Here is a 17288-nt window from a genome sequence, read left to right as displayed (position 1 = left end):
ACGGTGTTGGGTATCCAGACCCACTGGGGTACAACCTGCCGGTATATAACGGTGTTGGGTTTCCAGACCCACTGGGGTACAACCTTCCGGTATATAACGTGTTGGGTTTCCAGACCCACTGGGGTACAACCTTCCGGTATATAACGGTGTTGGGTTTCCAGACCCACTGGGGTACAACCTTCCGGTATATAACGGTGTTGGGTATCCAGACCCACTGGGGTACAACCTGCCGGTATATAACGGTGTTGGGTATCCAGACCCACTGGGGTACAACCTGCCGGTATATAACGGTGTTGGGTATCCAGACCCACTGTGGTACAACCTGCCGGGATATAACGGTGTTGGGTATCCAGACCCACTGTGGTACAACCTGCCGGGATATAACGGTGTTGGGTATCCAGGCCCACTGGGGTACAACCTGCCGGTATATAACGGTGTTGGGTATCCAGGCCCACTGGGGTACAACCTGCCGGTATATAACGGTGTTGGGTATCCAGACCCACTGGGGTACAACCTGCCGGTATATAACGGTGTTGGGTATCCAGACCCACTGGGGTACAACCTGCCGGTATATAACGGTGTTGGGTTTCCAGACCCACTGGGGTACAACCTGCCGGTATATAACGGTGTTGGGTATCCAGACCCACTGGGGTACAACCTGCCGGTATATAACTGTGTTGGGTTTCCAGACCCACTGGGGTACAACCTTCCGGTATATAACGGTGTTGGGTTTCCAGACCCACTGGGGTACAACCTTCCGGTATATAACGGTGTTGGGTTTCCAGACCCACTGGGGTACAACCTTCCGGTATATAACGGTGTTGGGTATCCAGACCCACTGGGGTAGAACCTGCCGGTATATAACGGTGTTGGGTATCCAGACCCACTGGGGTACAACCTGCCGGTATATAACGGTGTTGGTATCCAACCCACTGTGGTCAACCTCCGGATATAACGGTGTTGGTATCCAGACCCACTGTGGTACAACCTGCCGGGATATAACGGTGTTGGGTATCCAGGCCACTGGGGTACAACCTGCCGGTATATAACGGTGTTGGGTATCCAGGCCCACGGGGTACAACCTGCGTAATATAACGGTGTTGGGTATCCAGACCCACTGGGGTACAACCTGCCGGTATATAACGGTGTTGGGTATCCAGACCCACTGGGGTACAACCTGCCGGTATATAATGGCATTGGTTTCCAGACCCACTGGGGTACAACCTGCCGGTATATAACGATGTTGGGTTTCCAGACCCACTGGGGTACAACCTGCCCGTATAATAACGGTGTTGGGTTTCCAGACCACTGGGGTACAACTTCCGGTATATAACGGGTGTATGGGCTTTCCAAAGACCCAACTGGGGTACAACCTTCCCGGTGACGTTTAACGGTGTTGTGGGTTTCCAGATCCCACTGTGGTAAACCTTGCCGGTAGATAGTAGACGGTGTTGGGTATCACAGACCGCACTGGTGGTAGAACCTGCCGGTAATATAACAGGTGTTGGGTATCCAGACCCACTGGGTACAACCTGCCGGTTATATAACGGTGTTGGGTTCAGACCACTGTGGTACAACCTGCCGGGATAATAACGGTGTTGTGGTATCCAGACGCCACTGTGGTACAGACATGCCGGATTATAACGGTGTTGGGTATCCAGGCCCACTGGGGTACTAACCTGCCCGTATATAGCGGTGTTTTGGTGCTTCAGGCCCACTGGGTACAGAACCTGCCGGTAATACATAACGGTGTTGGTTCCAGGCCCACTGGGTAGAACCTGCCGGTATATAACGGTGTTTAGGTATGCCTGGCCCACTGGGGTAGAACCTGCCGTATAACTACGGTGTTGGGTATCCTGACCCACCTGGGGGGTAGAACTGCGCGGTATAATAACGGTGTTTGGGTATCCAGACCACTGGGGTACCCTGCTGTATTATATATGGCATTGGTTTCCAGACCCACTGGGGTAGCAACCTGCCGGTATAGTAACGATAGTTGGGTATCCAGACACCGACTGGGGTACAACCTGCCGGTACAAATAACGGTGTTGGGGTATTCCAGACCACTGGGTAAGCAACCTAGCGGTGATATACATCGGTGTTGGGTTGTGCGCAGACCCACTGGGGTTGACAACCTTTCCCGGTGAATAAGTAAGGTTTTGGGTTTCCAAGACCCACATGGGAGTAACAACCTTCCGGTAAATGATAACGGGGTGTTGGGGTTTCCAGACCCTCACTGGGGTTACAAATATAACCTTTCCGGTACTACGGTAACGGTGTTTGTGCGTTTCCAGACCTCAACGTGGGGGTTAGCAACCTTGCCGGTATAAGCTAACGGTGTTGGGTATCCAGACCCACTGGGGTAACAACCTGCCGGTATTAAAGCGGTGTTGGGTATCCAGACCACTGGGTAGTCAACCTGCCGGTATATAACGGTGTTGGGTTATCCGAGAACCCACTGTGTACAGACCTGCCGGGATATAGCGGTGGGTTGGGTAATCTCCGAACCCGACTGTGGTACATACTGGCCCGAATGAGAGGCTAGCAGGGTGTTGGGGTAGTCCCAACCCTATCTGTGTACAACGCGGCCTGTGCTACGGTGTTGGGGTATCCAGGCCCACGGGGTACAACCTTTCCGGTATATAACGGTGTTGGGGTTTTCCAGACCCACTGGGGTTACAACCCCTTTTCCGTTTATATAACACGGTGTTTTGGGTTCCAGCCCACTGGGGTACAACCTGCCGTATATAACGGTGGTTGGGTATCCAGACCACTGGGGTACAACCTGCCGGTATATAACGGTGTTGGTACCAGACCCACTGGGGTACAACCTGCCGGTTATAATAATGGCATTGGGTTTTCAGACCCGACTGGGGTAGCAACCTGCCCGTATATAACATTTGGGTTTCCAGACCACTGGGGTACGAACCTGCCCGGTATATAACGGTGGTTGGGTATCCAGAACCGCCTGGGGTACAGAAGACCCTGCCGGTATAATGTTAACGGTGTTGGGTATCCAGAGCCCACTGGGGTACAACCTGCCGGTATATAAATGGCATTGGGGTTTCCAGACCCACTGGGGGTACAACCTGGGGCCGGTAATATAGATGTGGGTTCCAGACCGCACTGGGGTACAACCTGCCGGTATATAACGGTGTTTGGGTATCCAGACCCACTGTGGTACAATACCTGCCGGGATATGAAGGTGTTTTGGGTATCCCAAGGCCCACTGGGGTACAACCTGCCGGTATAATAACGGTGTTGGTTCCAGGCCCCTGGGACAACCTGCCGGTATATAACGGGTGTTTGGGTATCCAGGCCCACTGGGTAGAACCTGCCGTATATAAGCGGTGTTGGTATCCAGCACACTGGGGAGTACATACACTGCCGGTTATAGCGGTGGTATGGTGTTGGGTATCCGGCCAACTGGGGCTACAAACTGCCGGGTATAGGTAGACGGTGTTGGGTATTCCAGACCCACTGGGGTACAACACTGCCGTATAGTGGTAGCGGGGTGTTGGGTATCCAGACCACGCAGCTGGGAGTAGAACCGATGACCGGGTAAATAGTAATGGTGTTGGGTGTTCAGACCACTGGGGTACGAACCTTGCCGAGTATAATTCAGGTTAACGGTGTTGGGTATCCAGACCCACTGGTGGGTAACAACCTGCCGGTATAGTAACGGTGGTTGTGGCCTCACTCAGACGCCTACTGGGGTGACAGACTGCGCCGTGTGATATAGTTTAGGGTGCTTGGGTTTCACATACCCACTGGGGTAGCAACTCTGGCCGGTTAATAGCGGTGTAACGGTGTTGGGGTTATCCAGACCACTGAGGGGTCTGAACCTGCCGGTATATAATTCGGGTGTTTCGGTTTCGCCCAGAACCCACTGGGTTTCCAACCTGCCGGTATAGATTACACGGTGTTGGGTATTTCCGTAGTCAGACCGCTGGTGGCACAACCTGGGCCGGTAATACGGGAATGCGATTGGGGTTATCAGTACCGGCACAATGGGGTACAAGGCCGGTATAGATAGGATGGCGTTGGGGTGATTGATCCAGAGCCCACTGGGGTACAGACCGTGGCCGGCTATAGGTTGCTAGGATGTCTCGGATAGTAACGGTGTTGGGTTTCTAATCTTAATTACTGACACGTCAAAAATCTGACCTTTAGTTTGCTGACAGCTGGGAACATTGTTTGCTCCCACCCGGCCCCATAAAGTAACAATTCTGTCCCAGTGCAATGTGACCGGCACATGTATGTACAGGTTACAGGGGCTCAGAGTGGGTTAACCCTCAATTAGCCACAGAGCCCCTTTCCCCATTACTTTCTTACTAGTAATTGAAAGGAGGGGTCTCCACTACCTCTCAGGCGCCACTCACACTTTGCTGATTTCTTCATGAACAAAGTGGAGCCCCCCCCCGCAATCAGATTCCCCCTCTATTATACTAACCAGCTCCTCCTTCCTCGCCCTTCCTGCCCCTCTGCCCCTTCTGCCCTTCTGCCCCTCTGCCCCCCTTCTGCCCCTCTGCCCCCCTTCTGCCCCCCTGCCCTTCTGCCCCCTCGCCCCTTTCTGCCCCCTCGGCCCTTCTGCCCCCCGCCTCTGCCCCTCTGCCCCTTCTGCCCCTTCTGCCCCCTCTGCCCCCCCTCTGCCCTCTGCCCCCCCTTCTGCCCTCTGCCCCCTCTGCCCCTTTTTTCCCCTTTGGGCCCCCTCGCCCTTCTGCCCCTCGGCCCCTTCTGCCCTTTCGGCCCCTCTGCCCCTCGCCCCCTCGCCCCTTCTGCCCCTCTACCCCCCTCTGCCCCTCGCCCTTCTGCCCCTCGCCCTTCTGCCCTCTGCCCCCTCGGCCCCTTCTGCCCCTCGCCCTTCTGCCCCCTCGGCCTTCTGCCCCTCTACCCCCTCTGCCCCCTCGCCCCTCTGCCCCTCGCCCTTCTGCCCCCTTTCCCCCCTGCCCCCTCGCCCTTCTGCCCCTGAGCTGCTGGAGCTCTTTTGTTCCGTAACTGTCTCTGAAGTCTGGCTTTCGGCCTGCCGCACTCTAATGAGACGGCTTGTGCAGAGTTACAAACGATCCTTCAGGTGCCAAGGCTCTGTACTTAATGTGGGGGTACCTCAAGGCTCTGTACTTAATGTGGGGTACCCCAAGGCTCTGTAATGTGGGGGTACCTCAGGCCTACTTAATGTGGGGGGTACCCCAAGGCTCTGTACTTAATGTGGGGGTACCCAAGGGCCCTCTGTACTTAATGTGGGGTACCCAAGGCTCTGTACTTATGTGGGGGTACCCCAAGGCTCTGTACTTAATGTGGGGGTACCCCAAGGCTCTGTACTTAATGTGGGGGAGTACTCAAGGCTCTGTACTTAATGTGGGGGTTACCTCAAGGCTCTGTACTTAATTGTGGGGGTACCCCCAAAGGCTCTGTACTTAAATGTGGGGGTACCTCAAGGCCTGTACTTATTGGGGGTACCTCAAGGCTTCTGGTACTTAATGTGGTGGTACCCCAAGGCTCTGTACTTAATGTGGGGGTACCCCAAGCCTCTGTACTTAATGTGGGGGTACCCCAGGCTCTGTACTTAATGGTGGGTGGGTACCCCAAGGCTCTGTACTTAATGTGGGGTACCCCAAGGCTCTGTACTTAATGTGGGGGGTACCCAAGCCTCTTTTACTTAATGTGGGGGTACCCCGAAGGCTCTTTACTAATGTGGGGGTACCCAAGCTCTGAACTTTAATGTGGGATACCCAAGGGTCTGTAACTTAATGTGGGAGTACACCCAAGGCGTGCTGTACTTAATGTGGGAGTACCCCAAGCCTCTGTACTTAATGTGGGGAGTACCCCAAAGCCTCTGTACTTAATGTGGGGGTACCCCAAGGCTCTGTACTTAATGTGGGGTACCCAAGGCTCTGTAACTTAATGTGGGGGGTACCCTTCAAGGCCTCTGTAACAAGTGGGGGTCCCAAGGCTCTGTACTTAATGTGGGGTACCCAAGCCTCTGTACTTAATGTGGGGGACCCCAAGGCTCTGTACTTAATGTGGGGGTTACCCCAAGCTCTGTACTTAATGTGGGGGGTACCCCAAGCCTCTTTACTTAATGTGGGGGTCCCAAGGCTCTGTACTTAATGTGGGAGTACCTCGCAAGGGTCTGTACTTAATGTGGGGGTACCCCAAGGCTCTGTACTTAATGTGGGGGTACCCCAAGGTCTGTACTTATGTGGGGGGTACCCAAGGCCTCTTTACTTAATGTGGGGTACCCCCAAGGCTCTGTACTAATGTGGGAGTACCCCAAGGGTCCTGTAACTTAAATGTGGGGATACCCCAAGGGTCTGTACTTAATGTGGGAGTACCCCAAGCCTCTGTACTTAATGTGGGGAGTACCCCAAGCCTCTGTACTTAATGTGGGGGTACCCCAAGGCTCTGTACTTAATGTGGGGGTAACCCCAATACTGCCTCAAGCTAACTTAATGTGGGGGTACCCGCAAGCTCTGTACTGTAATGTGGGGGTACCCCAAGCCTCTGTACTTAATGTGGGGGTACCCAAGGCTCTGTACTTAATGTGGAGGTAACCCAAGGCTCTGTACTTAATGTGGGGGTACCCCAAGGCTCTGTACTTAATGTGGGGGGTACCCCAAGCCTCTTTACTTAATGTGGGGGTACCCCAAGGCTCTGTACTTAATGTGGGAGTACCCCAAGGGTCTGTACTTATGTGGGGGTACCCAAGGCTCTGTACTTAATGTGGGGGTACCCCCAAGGCTCTGTACTTAATGTGGGGGGTACGCCCAAGCCTCTTTACTTTAATGTGGGGGTACCCCAAGGCTCTGGGTACTTAATGTGGAGTCACCCCAAGGGTCTGGTACTTATGTGGGAGTACCCCAAGGGTCTGTACTTAATGTGGGGTACCCAAGCCTCTGTAGCTTAATGTGGGGGGTACCCCCAAGCCTCTGTACTTAATCGTGGGGGGTCCCCAAGGCTCTGTATTAATGTGGGGTACCGCGCAAGGCTCTGTACTTACTGTGGGGGTACCCCCAAGGCTCTGTACTTACTGTGGGGGTACCCCATGGCTCTGTACTTACTGTGGGCGTACCCCAAGGCTCTGTACTTTTACTGTGGGGGTACCCCAAAGGCTCTGTACTTACTACTCTGTACTTCTGGGGGGGTACCCCCAAGGCTCTGTACTTAATGTGGGGGTACCCCAAGGCTCTTACTTACTGTGGGGGTACCCCAAGGCTCTGTACTTTAATGTGGGGGTTACCCCAAGGCTCTGTACTTAATGTGGGGGTACCCCAAGGCTCTGTACTTAATGTGGGGGTACCCCAAGGCTCTGTACTTAATGTGGGGGTACCCCAAGGCTCTGTACTTAATGTGGGGGTACCCCAAGCCTCTGTACTTAATGTGGGGGTACCCCAAGGCTCTGTACTTAATGTGGGGGGGTACCCCAAGGCTCTGTACTTAATGTGGGGGTACCCCAAGGCTCTGTTACTTAATGTGGGGGGTACCCCAGCCTCTTTACTTAATGTGGGGGTACCCCAAGGGCTCTGTACTTAATGTGGGAGTACCCAAGGGTCTGTACTTAATGTGGGGGTACCCCCAAGGCTCTGTACTTAATGTGGGGGTACCCCAAGGCTCTGTACTTTAATGTGGGGGGGTACCCAAGCCTCTTTACTTAATGTGGGGGTACCCAAGGCTCTGTACTTAATGTGGGGGTACCCCAAGGGTCTGTACTTAATGTGGGAGTACCCCAAGGGTCTGTACTTAATGTGGGAGTACCCCAAGGCTCTGTACTTAATGTGGGAGTACCCCAAGCCTCTGTACTTAATGTGGGGGTACCCCAAGGCTCTGTACTTAATGTGGGGGTACCCCCAAGGCTCTGTAACTTACTGTGGGGTACCCCAAGGCTCTGTACTTACTGTGGGGGTACCCCATGCTCTGTACTTACTGTGGGCGTACCCAAGCTCTGTACTTACTGTGGGGGTACCCCAAGGCTCTGTACTTACTGTGGGGGTACCCCAAGGCTCTGTACTTACTGTGGGGGTCCCCAAGGCTCTGTACTTACTGTGGGGGGTACCCCCAAGGCTCTGTACTTAATGTTGGGGGTAACCCAAGGCTCTTGTACTTAATGTGGGGGTACCCCAAGGCTCTGTACTTAATGTGGGGGTACCCCAAGTCTTGTACCTTAATGTGGGGGCCCCAAGGCTCTGTACTTAAATGTGGGGGTACCCCAAGCCTCTGTACTTAAGTGGGGGTACCCAAGGCTCTGTACTTAATGTGGGGGGTACCCCAAGGCTTCTGTTTACTTAATGTGGGGTACCCAGCTCTGTACTAATGTGGGGTACCCCAAGCCTCTTTACTAATGTGGGGGTACCCCAAGGCTCTGTACTTAATGTGGGAGTACCCCAAGGGTCTGTACTTAATGTGGGGGTACCCCAAGGGCTCTGTACTTAAATGTGGGGGGAGTACCCAAGGCCTGTACTTAATGTGGGGGGTCCCCCAAGCCTCTTTTATTAATGTGGGGGTACCCAAAGGCTCTGTACTTAATGTGGAGTACCCCAAGGTCCTGTACTTAATGTGGGGGTAGCCCCAAGGCTCTGTCTTAATGTGGGGGTAACCCAAGGCTCTGTCTTAATGTGGGGGGTACCCAAGCCTCTTTACTTAATGTGGGGTACCCCAAGGGCTCTGTAACTTAATGTGGGAGTACCCAGGGTCTGTACTTAATGTGGGAGTACCCCAAGGCTCTGTAACTTAATGTGGGAGTACCCAAGCCTCTGTACTTAATGTGGGGGGTACCCAAGGCTCTGTACTTAATGTGGGGGTACCCAAGGCTCTGTACTTACTGTGGGGGTACCCCAAGGCTCTGTACTTACTGTGGGGGTACCCCATGGCTCTGTACTTACTGTGGGCGTACCCAAGGCTCTGTACTTACTGTGGGCCCCCAAGGCTCTGTAATTACTGTGGGGGTACCCCCAAGGCTCTGTACTTACTGTGGGGGTACCCCAAGGCTCTGTACTTACTGTGGGGGTACCCCAAGGCTCTGTAACTTACTGTGGGGTACCCCAAGGCTCTGTACTTAATGTGGGGGTACCCCAGGCTTCTGTACTTACTGTGGGGTACCCCAAGGCTCTGTACTTAATGTGGGGGTACCCCAAGGCTCTGTACTTAATGTGGGGGTACCCCAAGGCTCTGTACTTAATGTGGGGGTACCCCAAGGCTCTGTACTTAATGTGGGGGTACCCCAAGGCTCTGTACTTAATGTGGGGGTACCCCAAGCCTCTGTACTTAATGTGGGGGTACCCCAAGGCTCTGTACTTAATGTGGGGGGTACCCCAAGGCTCTGTACTTAATGTGGGGGTACCCCAAGGCTCTGTACTTAATGTGGGGGGTACCCCAAGCCTCTTTACTTAATGTGGGGGTACCCCAAGGCTCTGTACTTAATGTGGGAGTACCCCAAGGGTCTGTACTTAATGTGGGGGTACCCCAAGGCTCTGTACTTAATGTGGGGGTACCCCAAGGCTCTGTACTTAATGTGGGGGTACCCCAAGCCTCTTTACTTAATGTGGGGGTACCCCAAGGCTCTGTACTTAATGTGGGAGTACCCCAAGGGTCTGTACTTAATGTGGGAGTACCCCAAGGGTCTGTACTTAATGTGGGAGTACCCCAAGCCTCTGTACTTAATGTGGGGGGTACCCCAAGCCTCTGTACTTAATGTGGGGGTACCCCAAGGCTCTGTACTTAATGTGGGGGTACCCCAAGGCTCTGTACTTACTGTGGGGGTACCCCAAGGCTCTGTACTTACTGTGGGGGTACCCCATGGCTCTGTACTTACTGTGGGCGTACCCCAAGGCTCTGTACTTACTGTGGGGGTACCCCAAGGCTCTGTACTTACTGTGGGGGTACCCCAAGGCTCTGTACTTACTGTGGGGGTACCCCAAGGCTCTGTACTTACTGTGGGGGTACCCCAAGGCTCTGTACTTAATGTGGGGGTACCCCAAGGCTCTGTACTTACTGTGGGGGTACCCCAAGGCTCTGTACTTAATGTGGGGGTACCCCAAGGCTCTGTACTTAATGTGGGGGTACCCCAAGGCTCTGTACTTAATGTGGGGTACCCAAGGCCTGACTTAATGTGGGACCCCAAGGCTCTGTACTTAATGTGGGGGTACCCTAAGGCTCTGTACTTAATGTGGGGGTACCCTAAGGCTCTGTACTTGGGCCGTTGTTGTTCTCCCTTTGCACGCTGTCTTTGGGAGATCTAATTTGGCTTTAAATCCCATCTGTATGCTGATGATATCCAAATTTATTTGTCGACCCCTTCGTTAACAGTTGAAACTGAGAATCTCTAACTGCCCCCTGGCTATCTCTAACTGCCCCCTAGCTATCTCTAACTGCCCCCTAGCTATCTCTAACTGCCCCCTAGCTATCTCTAACTGCCCCCTAGCTATCTCTAACTGCCCCCTAGCTATCTCCAGTTGGATGAACCAATGCCACCTCAAACTGAACCTAACAAAAACTGAACTAATGATCTTTCCGCCTAAGCCCGGTCCTACCCCCTTCTCTGTCTCTATTGATGGCACCCTCATCAACCCCGTCGATTCGCCGCGTTGTTTGGGGGGATCTTTGACTCCAGTCTCTCCTTCTCTAACCACATTAACTCCACTGTCAAAACCTGTCACTTTTTCTTACGCAATATTGCCAAAATCCGTCCCTTTCTCTCTACTGCAACAGCCAGGCTGCTCATGCATGCCCTCATCCTATCCCGACTGGGCTACTGTAACCTGCTATTAACCGGCCTCCCTAACTCCCATCTTTCCCCCCTACAGTCTATATTAAACACTGCTGCCAGAATTCTCCTCCTCTCATCCAGGAGAGTTCAGGCCCTTCCCCTGCTAAAGTCCTTATTGTGGCTCCTATTAAACACAGAATATCTTACAAACTCCTTCTCCTAACCTTCCCTCCATTCCTCTGCCCCTCACTACATCTCTTCCCTTGTGTCTCCGTATGTTCCTGGCCGACTTCTTTGTTCCGTCCCTGGCCGACTCCTTCGTTCCGTCCCTGGCCGACTCCTTCGTTCCGTCCCTGGCCGACTCCTTCGTTCCGTCCCTGGCCGACTCCTTCGTTCCGTCCCTGGCCGACTCCTTCGTTCCGTCCTGGCCGACTCCTTCGTTCGCCGTCCCTGGCCGACTCTTTCGTTCCGTTCCCTGCCGACTCCTTCGTTCCGTCCCTGGCCGACTCCTTCGTTCCGTCCCTGGCCGACTCCTTCGTTCCGTCCCTGGCCGACTCCTTCGTTCCGTCCCTGGCCGACTCCTTCGTTCCGTCCCTGGCCGACTCCTTCGTTCCGTCCCTGGCCGACTCCTTCGTTCCGTCCCTGGCCGACTCCTTCGTTCCGTCCCTGGCCGACTCCTTCGTTCCTCGCAGAGCAACCGCTTGGTTGCGCCCCCCACTAATACTGCTGTTTCCCACCTTAACCCTTTCTGCCCTGCTGCCCCTCACATTGGGAATGCCCTCCCTGATTTCCCCCGGAGAAAAATTTCCCTCAGTCTGTTTAAAACTAAACTCACAGACTCCCTATTGGGGCCCCCGCACAGCCCCTGATCTGGGAACTAACACTTATATTGTAGTGTTACCCACTGTGACCTACATCCCTGTCTGTAAGTTACCCTCCCATATAGATTGTAAGCTCTACGGGGCAGGGACCTCGGCAGGGTTGGAAAAACCCAGTGGACCTCGCCGGCCCCTGACCCTGTGGGTAAGGAGATTGCTAGATACTATATTGGGGATTACACTGAGAAAGTGACCCTGAAACTTTGCTGTGGAATATTGGGGAGTCCTGTAAGTAATTATGGAGCCAGGGAGTGTAATAGGAACTGAATGTACTTACCCCATAAATCCCTCCCTTACGTGATCTGGGTATTTTCCCCAAAATTAAAAAAAGGGGACCCTAAAATGATTTTGCTGTAGGGCCCAGTAACTTTTAGTAACAGAACTGGCACAGCACCAGGCCACTGGGTTTTATGTCATTTTAATTATTAATGGTTGACACATCAAAATCTGACATTTTATTTAGTGAAAGCTGGAAACATTGTTTGCTCCCCCCTCCCCGGCCCCACAAAAGAGCAATTATTTTCCTCTTAATTGTGACTGGCACATGGCCTGGAAGGTGACAGGGACTCAGAATGGGGGTATAAATTGCAACCCTTGGTGGTACTAACCCAATGGCTTCCAGCTGCCTGAGGAGGATGGAGAAGGACATGAGTAATTCAGCTCTTCAACCCACCCCACTCATGAGGTAGCCTCTGGGAAGGGACTGGGGCTGTGGGATAGCAGGTATAGTAGGGAGAGATGGTGCCTATAGTAGCAGTGGGGGGATAATAGCCTCTGGGAAGGGACTGGGGCTGTGGGATAGCAGGTATAGTAGGGAGAGATGGTGCCTATAGTAGCAGTGGGGGGATAATAGCCTCTGGGAAGGGACTGGGGCTGTGGGATAGCAGGTATAGTAGGGAGAGATGGTGCCTATAGTAGCAGTGGGGGGATAATAGCCTCTGGGAAGGGACTGGGGCTGTGGGATAGCAGGTATAGTAGGGAGAGATGGTGCCTATAGTAGCAGTGGGGGGATAATAGCCTCTGGGAAGGGACTGGGGCTGTGGGATAGCAGGTATAGTAGGGAGAGATGGTGCCTATAGTAGCAGTGGGGGGATAATAGCCTCTGGGAAGGACTGGGGCTGTGGGATAGCAGGTATAGTAGGGAGAGATGGTGCCTATAGTAGCAGTGGGGGGATAATAGCCTCTGGGAAGGGACTGGGGCTGTGGGATAGCAGGTATAGTAGGGAGAGATGGTGCCTATAGTAGCAGTGGGGGGATAATAGCCTCTGGGAAGGGACTGGGGCTGTGGGATAGCAGGTATAGTAGGGAGAGATGGTGCCTATAGTAGCAGTGGGGGATAATAGCCTCTGGGAAGGGACTGGGGCTGTGGGATAACAGGTATAGTAGGGAGAGATGGTGCCTATAGTAGCAGTGGGGGGATAATAGCCTCTGGGAAGGGACTGGGGCTGTGGGATAGCAGGTATAGTAGGGAGAGATGGTGCCTATAGTAGCAGTGGGGGATAATAGCCTCTGGGAAGGGACTGGGGCTGTGGGATAGCAGGTATAGTAGGGAGAGATGGTGCCTATAGTAGCAGTGGGGGATAATAGCCTCTGGGAAGGGACTGGGGCTGTGGGATAGCAGGTATAGTAGGGAGAGATGGTGCCTATAGTAGCAGTGGGGGGATAATAGCCTCTGGGAAGGGACTGGGGCTGTGGGATAGCAGGTATAGTAGGGAGAGATGGTGCCTATAGTAGCAGTGGGGGGATAATAGCCTCTGGGAAGGGACTGGGGCTGTGGGATAGCAGGTATAGTAGGGAGAGATGGTGCCTATAGTAGCAGTGGGGGGATAATAGCCTCTGGGAAGGGACTGGGGCTGTGGGATAGCAGGTATAGTAGGGAGAGATGGTGCCTATAGTAGCAGTGGGGGATAATAGCCTCTGGGAAGGGACTGGGGCTGTGGGATAGCAGGTATAGTAGGAGAGATGGTGCCTATAGTAGCAGTGGGGGGATAATAGCCTCTGGGAAGGGACTGGGGCTGTGGGATAGCCAGGTATAGTAGGGAGAGATGGTGCCTATAGTAGCAGTGGGGGATAATAGCCTCTGGGAAGGGACTGGGGCTGTGGGATAGCAGGTATAGTAGGGAGAGATGGTGCCTATAGTAGCAGTGGGGGATAATAGCCTCTGGGAAGGGACTGGGCTGTGGGATAACGGTATAGAGGGGAGAGATGTGCCTATAGTAGCAGTGGGGGGATAATAGCCTCTGGGAAGGGACTGGGGCTGTGGGATAGCAGGTATAGTAGGGAGAGATGGTGCCTATAGTAGCAGTGGGGGGATAATAGCCTCGGGGAAGGGACTGGGGCTGTGGGATTTGCCAGGTATATTGTAGGGAGAGATGGTGCCTATGAGTAGCAGTGGGGTGATAATAGCCTCTGGGAAGGGACTGGGGCTGTGGGATAACAGGTATAGTAGGGAGAGATGGTGCCTATAGTAGCAGTGGGGGATAATAGCCTCTGGGAAGGGACTGGGGCTGTGGGATAGCAGGTATAGTAGGGAGAGATGGTGCCTATAGTAGCAGTGGGGGGATAATAGCTTCTGGGAAGGGACTGGGGCTGTGGGATAGCAGGTATCCCTGATACAACTTAGCCTGCAGCCTTGTGCCTTTATATGGGCACAGAACCCCTCAGTGACTGCTAATATCCTTATCATTTACAGTAGGGGGTACATTATCCCTTATAATACATGAGTGATACTCAGAGTTCCCTGTATAACTCAGCCTGCAGCCTTGTGCCTTTATATGGGGGGCACAGAACCCCTCAGTGACTGCTAATATCCTTATCATTTACAGTAGGGGGTACATATTTCCCTGTAAAGAGATTGCTTACTCTTACTAATATTATTGTCTGCAGGGCTTTGTATAGAGAGGGTTAAGAGCTTTGTTGCCCTATACCAGGCCCTAGCTGGCAATCTGTTTGTCCCTCTCTGTGCCCAATATGCCAGGATCTGTATTTAATCTCTGCCTGTACCTGCCTCTGCCCATTCTACCTAGCAGTGTAAACACCTCTCCTACAGGTAACTAAAGGGTTAAATGCTCTCGCAGACAGTCTCAGGCCTGTGGCACCACAGACAGAGTTGTAAGTCTCAAATTGATACAAATGTTTGTAACCCCATCACTGCCAGGAAAGGACAGTTCCTAAATAAATGTCTTTGCCTTGGAGGAAATCTCATTGGCCAGTCCGGGTCATGCAAATGTACATCTCATAAAGGTCAGGGAGGGATAAGGATCAGGAGGGGCAGGCACCTATCATAAGGCAGTTGCACCCATACTGGAAGGCAGCAGGCAGGAAGTTGCAAGGGAACTCATTCCTACGGCAGCACCATGGAGTTTGACCGCTGGAAGGACTACTTTGCGCTGGCTCTGCTGGTCCCGAAGATGGCAAGGGAGAGAAGTTGCGCCCAGCAACCACCAAAACCTGTCTATGTTCCTGCATTCTACTCTGGAGCCAAGGAGGTGCCGGGTCAGATTGGAAATGCCGCCCCACGGCCTATTCTAGCCAGAAAGCACCTTTATGTTCCTGGACTTTACCCCCCAGCGGAGGAGGATGCCAGTTTTCTCAGTGGGAAGGGCAATTACGCCCCCAAACCATTTGCCGTTCCGGCGACGTACATGGCGGTTGAGGAGGGCAACACCGTGCAGATGATGGCAGCAGAGATGGGGAATTGCCTCCCTGAAGCCCAATGGGCTAGAAAACTTACTAAGCGTCCTGCTTGTGCGACCGGCCTCCATCTTCAGCAGAGGGCAAATAAGACCTCACCCGTTGCCCTTTGTGCCAATGCCAATCCACATGGAAAGGGAAGAGACTCCGACGTGCAGAGCAGGGTTTGCCCAGAGGAACAAGGGGCAACTGAGAGCTTCTGCCACTTCTGTAAGCACAATGGCGAGTCCGGGAGAGTATACACCACCCACACCTTGAGGGATTCCCGCGGCTCAGTCATCTGCCCCGTCCTTTGGAAATACACCTGCCCCTTGTGCGGGGCGACGGGGGACCTCTCCCACACTCTCAGGTATTGCCCCTTCAATGATAACAAAAGCTGCCTGTACAGCAAGAGCGGCCGCAACTCCTCCGGTCGCCTGCTGAGGCAGTAATTCAAGGGAGCCGTTAGAGGGTAACGTTGTACCCAGTGTTCTTCTGATGCCAATTAACCACAAGCCAGTTCGTTAGTTGAGAGACCGTTATCCTATAAGGGAGTGTTGGCTGGTTGGACTGGCGGTGGCCCTGGTTGCCCACTGAGTTACACAGATTGGGGGAATGTTCTATTCCACTGGTTTTCTTTCCATTAAAGGTTCATTTGTATGATGGTACGCACTGGTACTTACAGCCATGGCGCTAATGGGGCGACAGCTGGGATGTGCCCGTACTCACAGGTACAGTATTACTAACTACATACAACTGTGGGCTGGCATTTAGCTTGGCATGTCTACCCAGGGTGCATTTCAGTGAACTGAACGGCCAAACCCATTTCATTTCGGTGGGTATCATATGGGTGCTGCAGACCCTGAACAGCAGCTCGGAACCAATTTGGGTGGGGCTATGACAAAAGGGGTGGGAAATAGGTGAGCTGGACAAAGAAAAGGTGAATGGGGTCAGGAAGTGGGCGGGGTTATAGGCAGAGGAGAGGGTGACCCATGGTTATAAAGGCAGATCAGCAGTGGGAAGGGTCAGGGAAGAGAGGGATTTATAGGGCATTACAGCCAGCCCTGCCTGGTGATTTACTGGCCAATGGCAACCCTATATGGGAATATGCATGAGGGTGCTGGCCCTAGGCGGGGGTACTTTAGTGAGAGAAAAGAAAGTTAGAAACTCCCAGACATTTGTAGAATCCAAGGACGGGGGGGTGCTGAGGGGGTGACCCCCCATGGGCACATAGAAGGTTCATTACTTGTCCCACAAATATATAGATGCAATCTAATGGCCCCTCTGTGCCCAGGCTTTATTATCATTTATTCCAGGGCTCATTTATGTTGGCTAGGCAGGTACAAGCTACACACGTTGGCCCGGGATAAGTTGCCTTGCGCTTCTATTCTGTAGCCAAGAGGCACAAGCTGCTACATACATAAACTTGCCCATGGCACAATATGGCACACACTATGGCACAGTATGGCACACACTATGGCACACACTATGGCACAGTATGGCACACACTATGGCACAGTATGGCACACACTATGGCACAGTATGGCACACACTATGGCACAGTATGGCACACACTATGGCACAGTATGGCACACACTATGGCACAGTATGGCACACACTATGGCACACACTATGGCACAGTATGGCACACACTATGGCACACACTATGGCACAGTATGGCACACACTATGGCACAGTATGGCACACACTATGGCACAGTATGGCACACACTATGGCACAGTATGGCACACACTATGGCACACACTATGGCACACACTATGGCACAGTATGGCACACACTATGGCACAGTATGGCACACTATGGCACAGTATGGCACACACTATGGCACAGTATGGCACACACTATGGCACACAGTATGGCACACACTATGGCACACACTATGGCACACACTATGGCACACACTGGGCCTGATTCACTAAAGGGCGATAAAAATTATCGCACGCTTTTTTGCGTTAAAAAACGCAAAATAATTTGCGCGCGATTCACCATAGTATTATCGCATGCGAAAAAATCGC

At 53.1% G+C, this 17288-nt stretch overlaps 1 protein-coding gene across 1 annotated transcript; it reads left to right on the top strand.

Moving 5' to 3' along the window:
• The first annotated feature begins 14914 nt into the window (after positions 1-14914).
• LOC101730948 (nanos homolog 1-like) lies at positions 14915-15858 on the top strand. Its single transcript, XM_004920920.4, has one exon. The coding sequence runs from the start codon at positions 14937-14939 to the stop codon at positions 15702-15704; it is 768 nt and encodes a 255-aa protein (XP_004920977.4). The 5' UTR covers positions 14915-14936; the 3' UTR covers positions 15705-15858.
• The last annotated feature ends 1430 nt before the right edge of the window (positions 15859-17288 follow it).

Source organism: Xenopus tropicalis, chromosome 10 (genome assembly GCF_000004195.4).
Source record: "Xenopus tropicalis strain Nigerian chromosome 10, UCB_Xtro_10.0, whole genome shotgun sequence".
In the NCBI taxonomy this organism is placed as follows: Eukaryota; Metazoa; Chordata; class Amphibia; order Anura; family Pipidae; genus Xenopus; species Xenopus tropicalis.
Note: the sequence above shows the minus strand (reverse complement) of the source record. Positions and strands in the feature narration are given on the sequence as shown.

What these genes read in the sequence shown, in the direction of transcription:
- LOC101730948 (XM_004920920.4), top strand. Translation starts at nt 14,937, where the DNA reads ATGGAGTTTGACCGCTGGAAGGACTACTTTGCGCTGGCTCTGCTGGTC.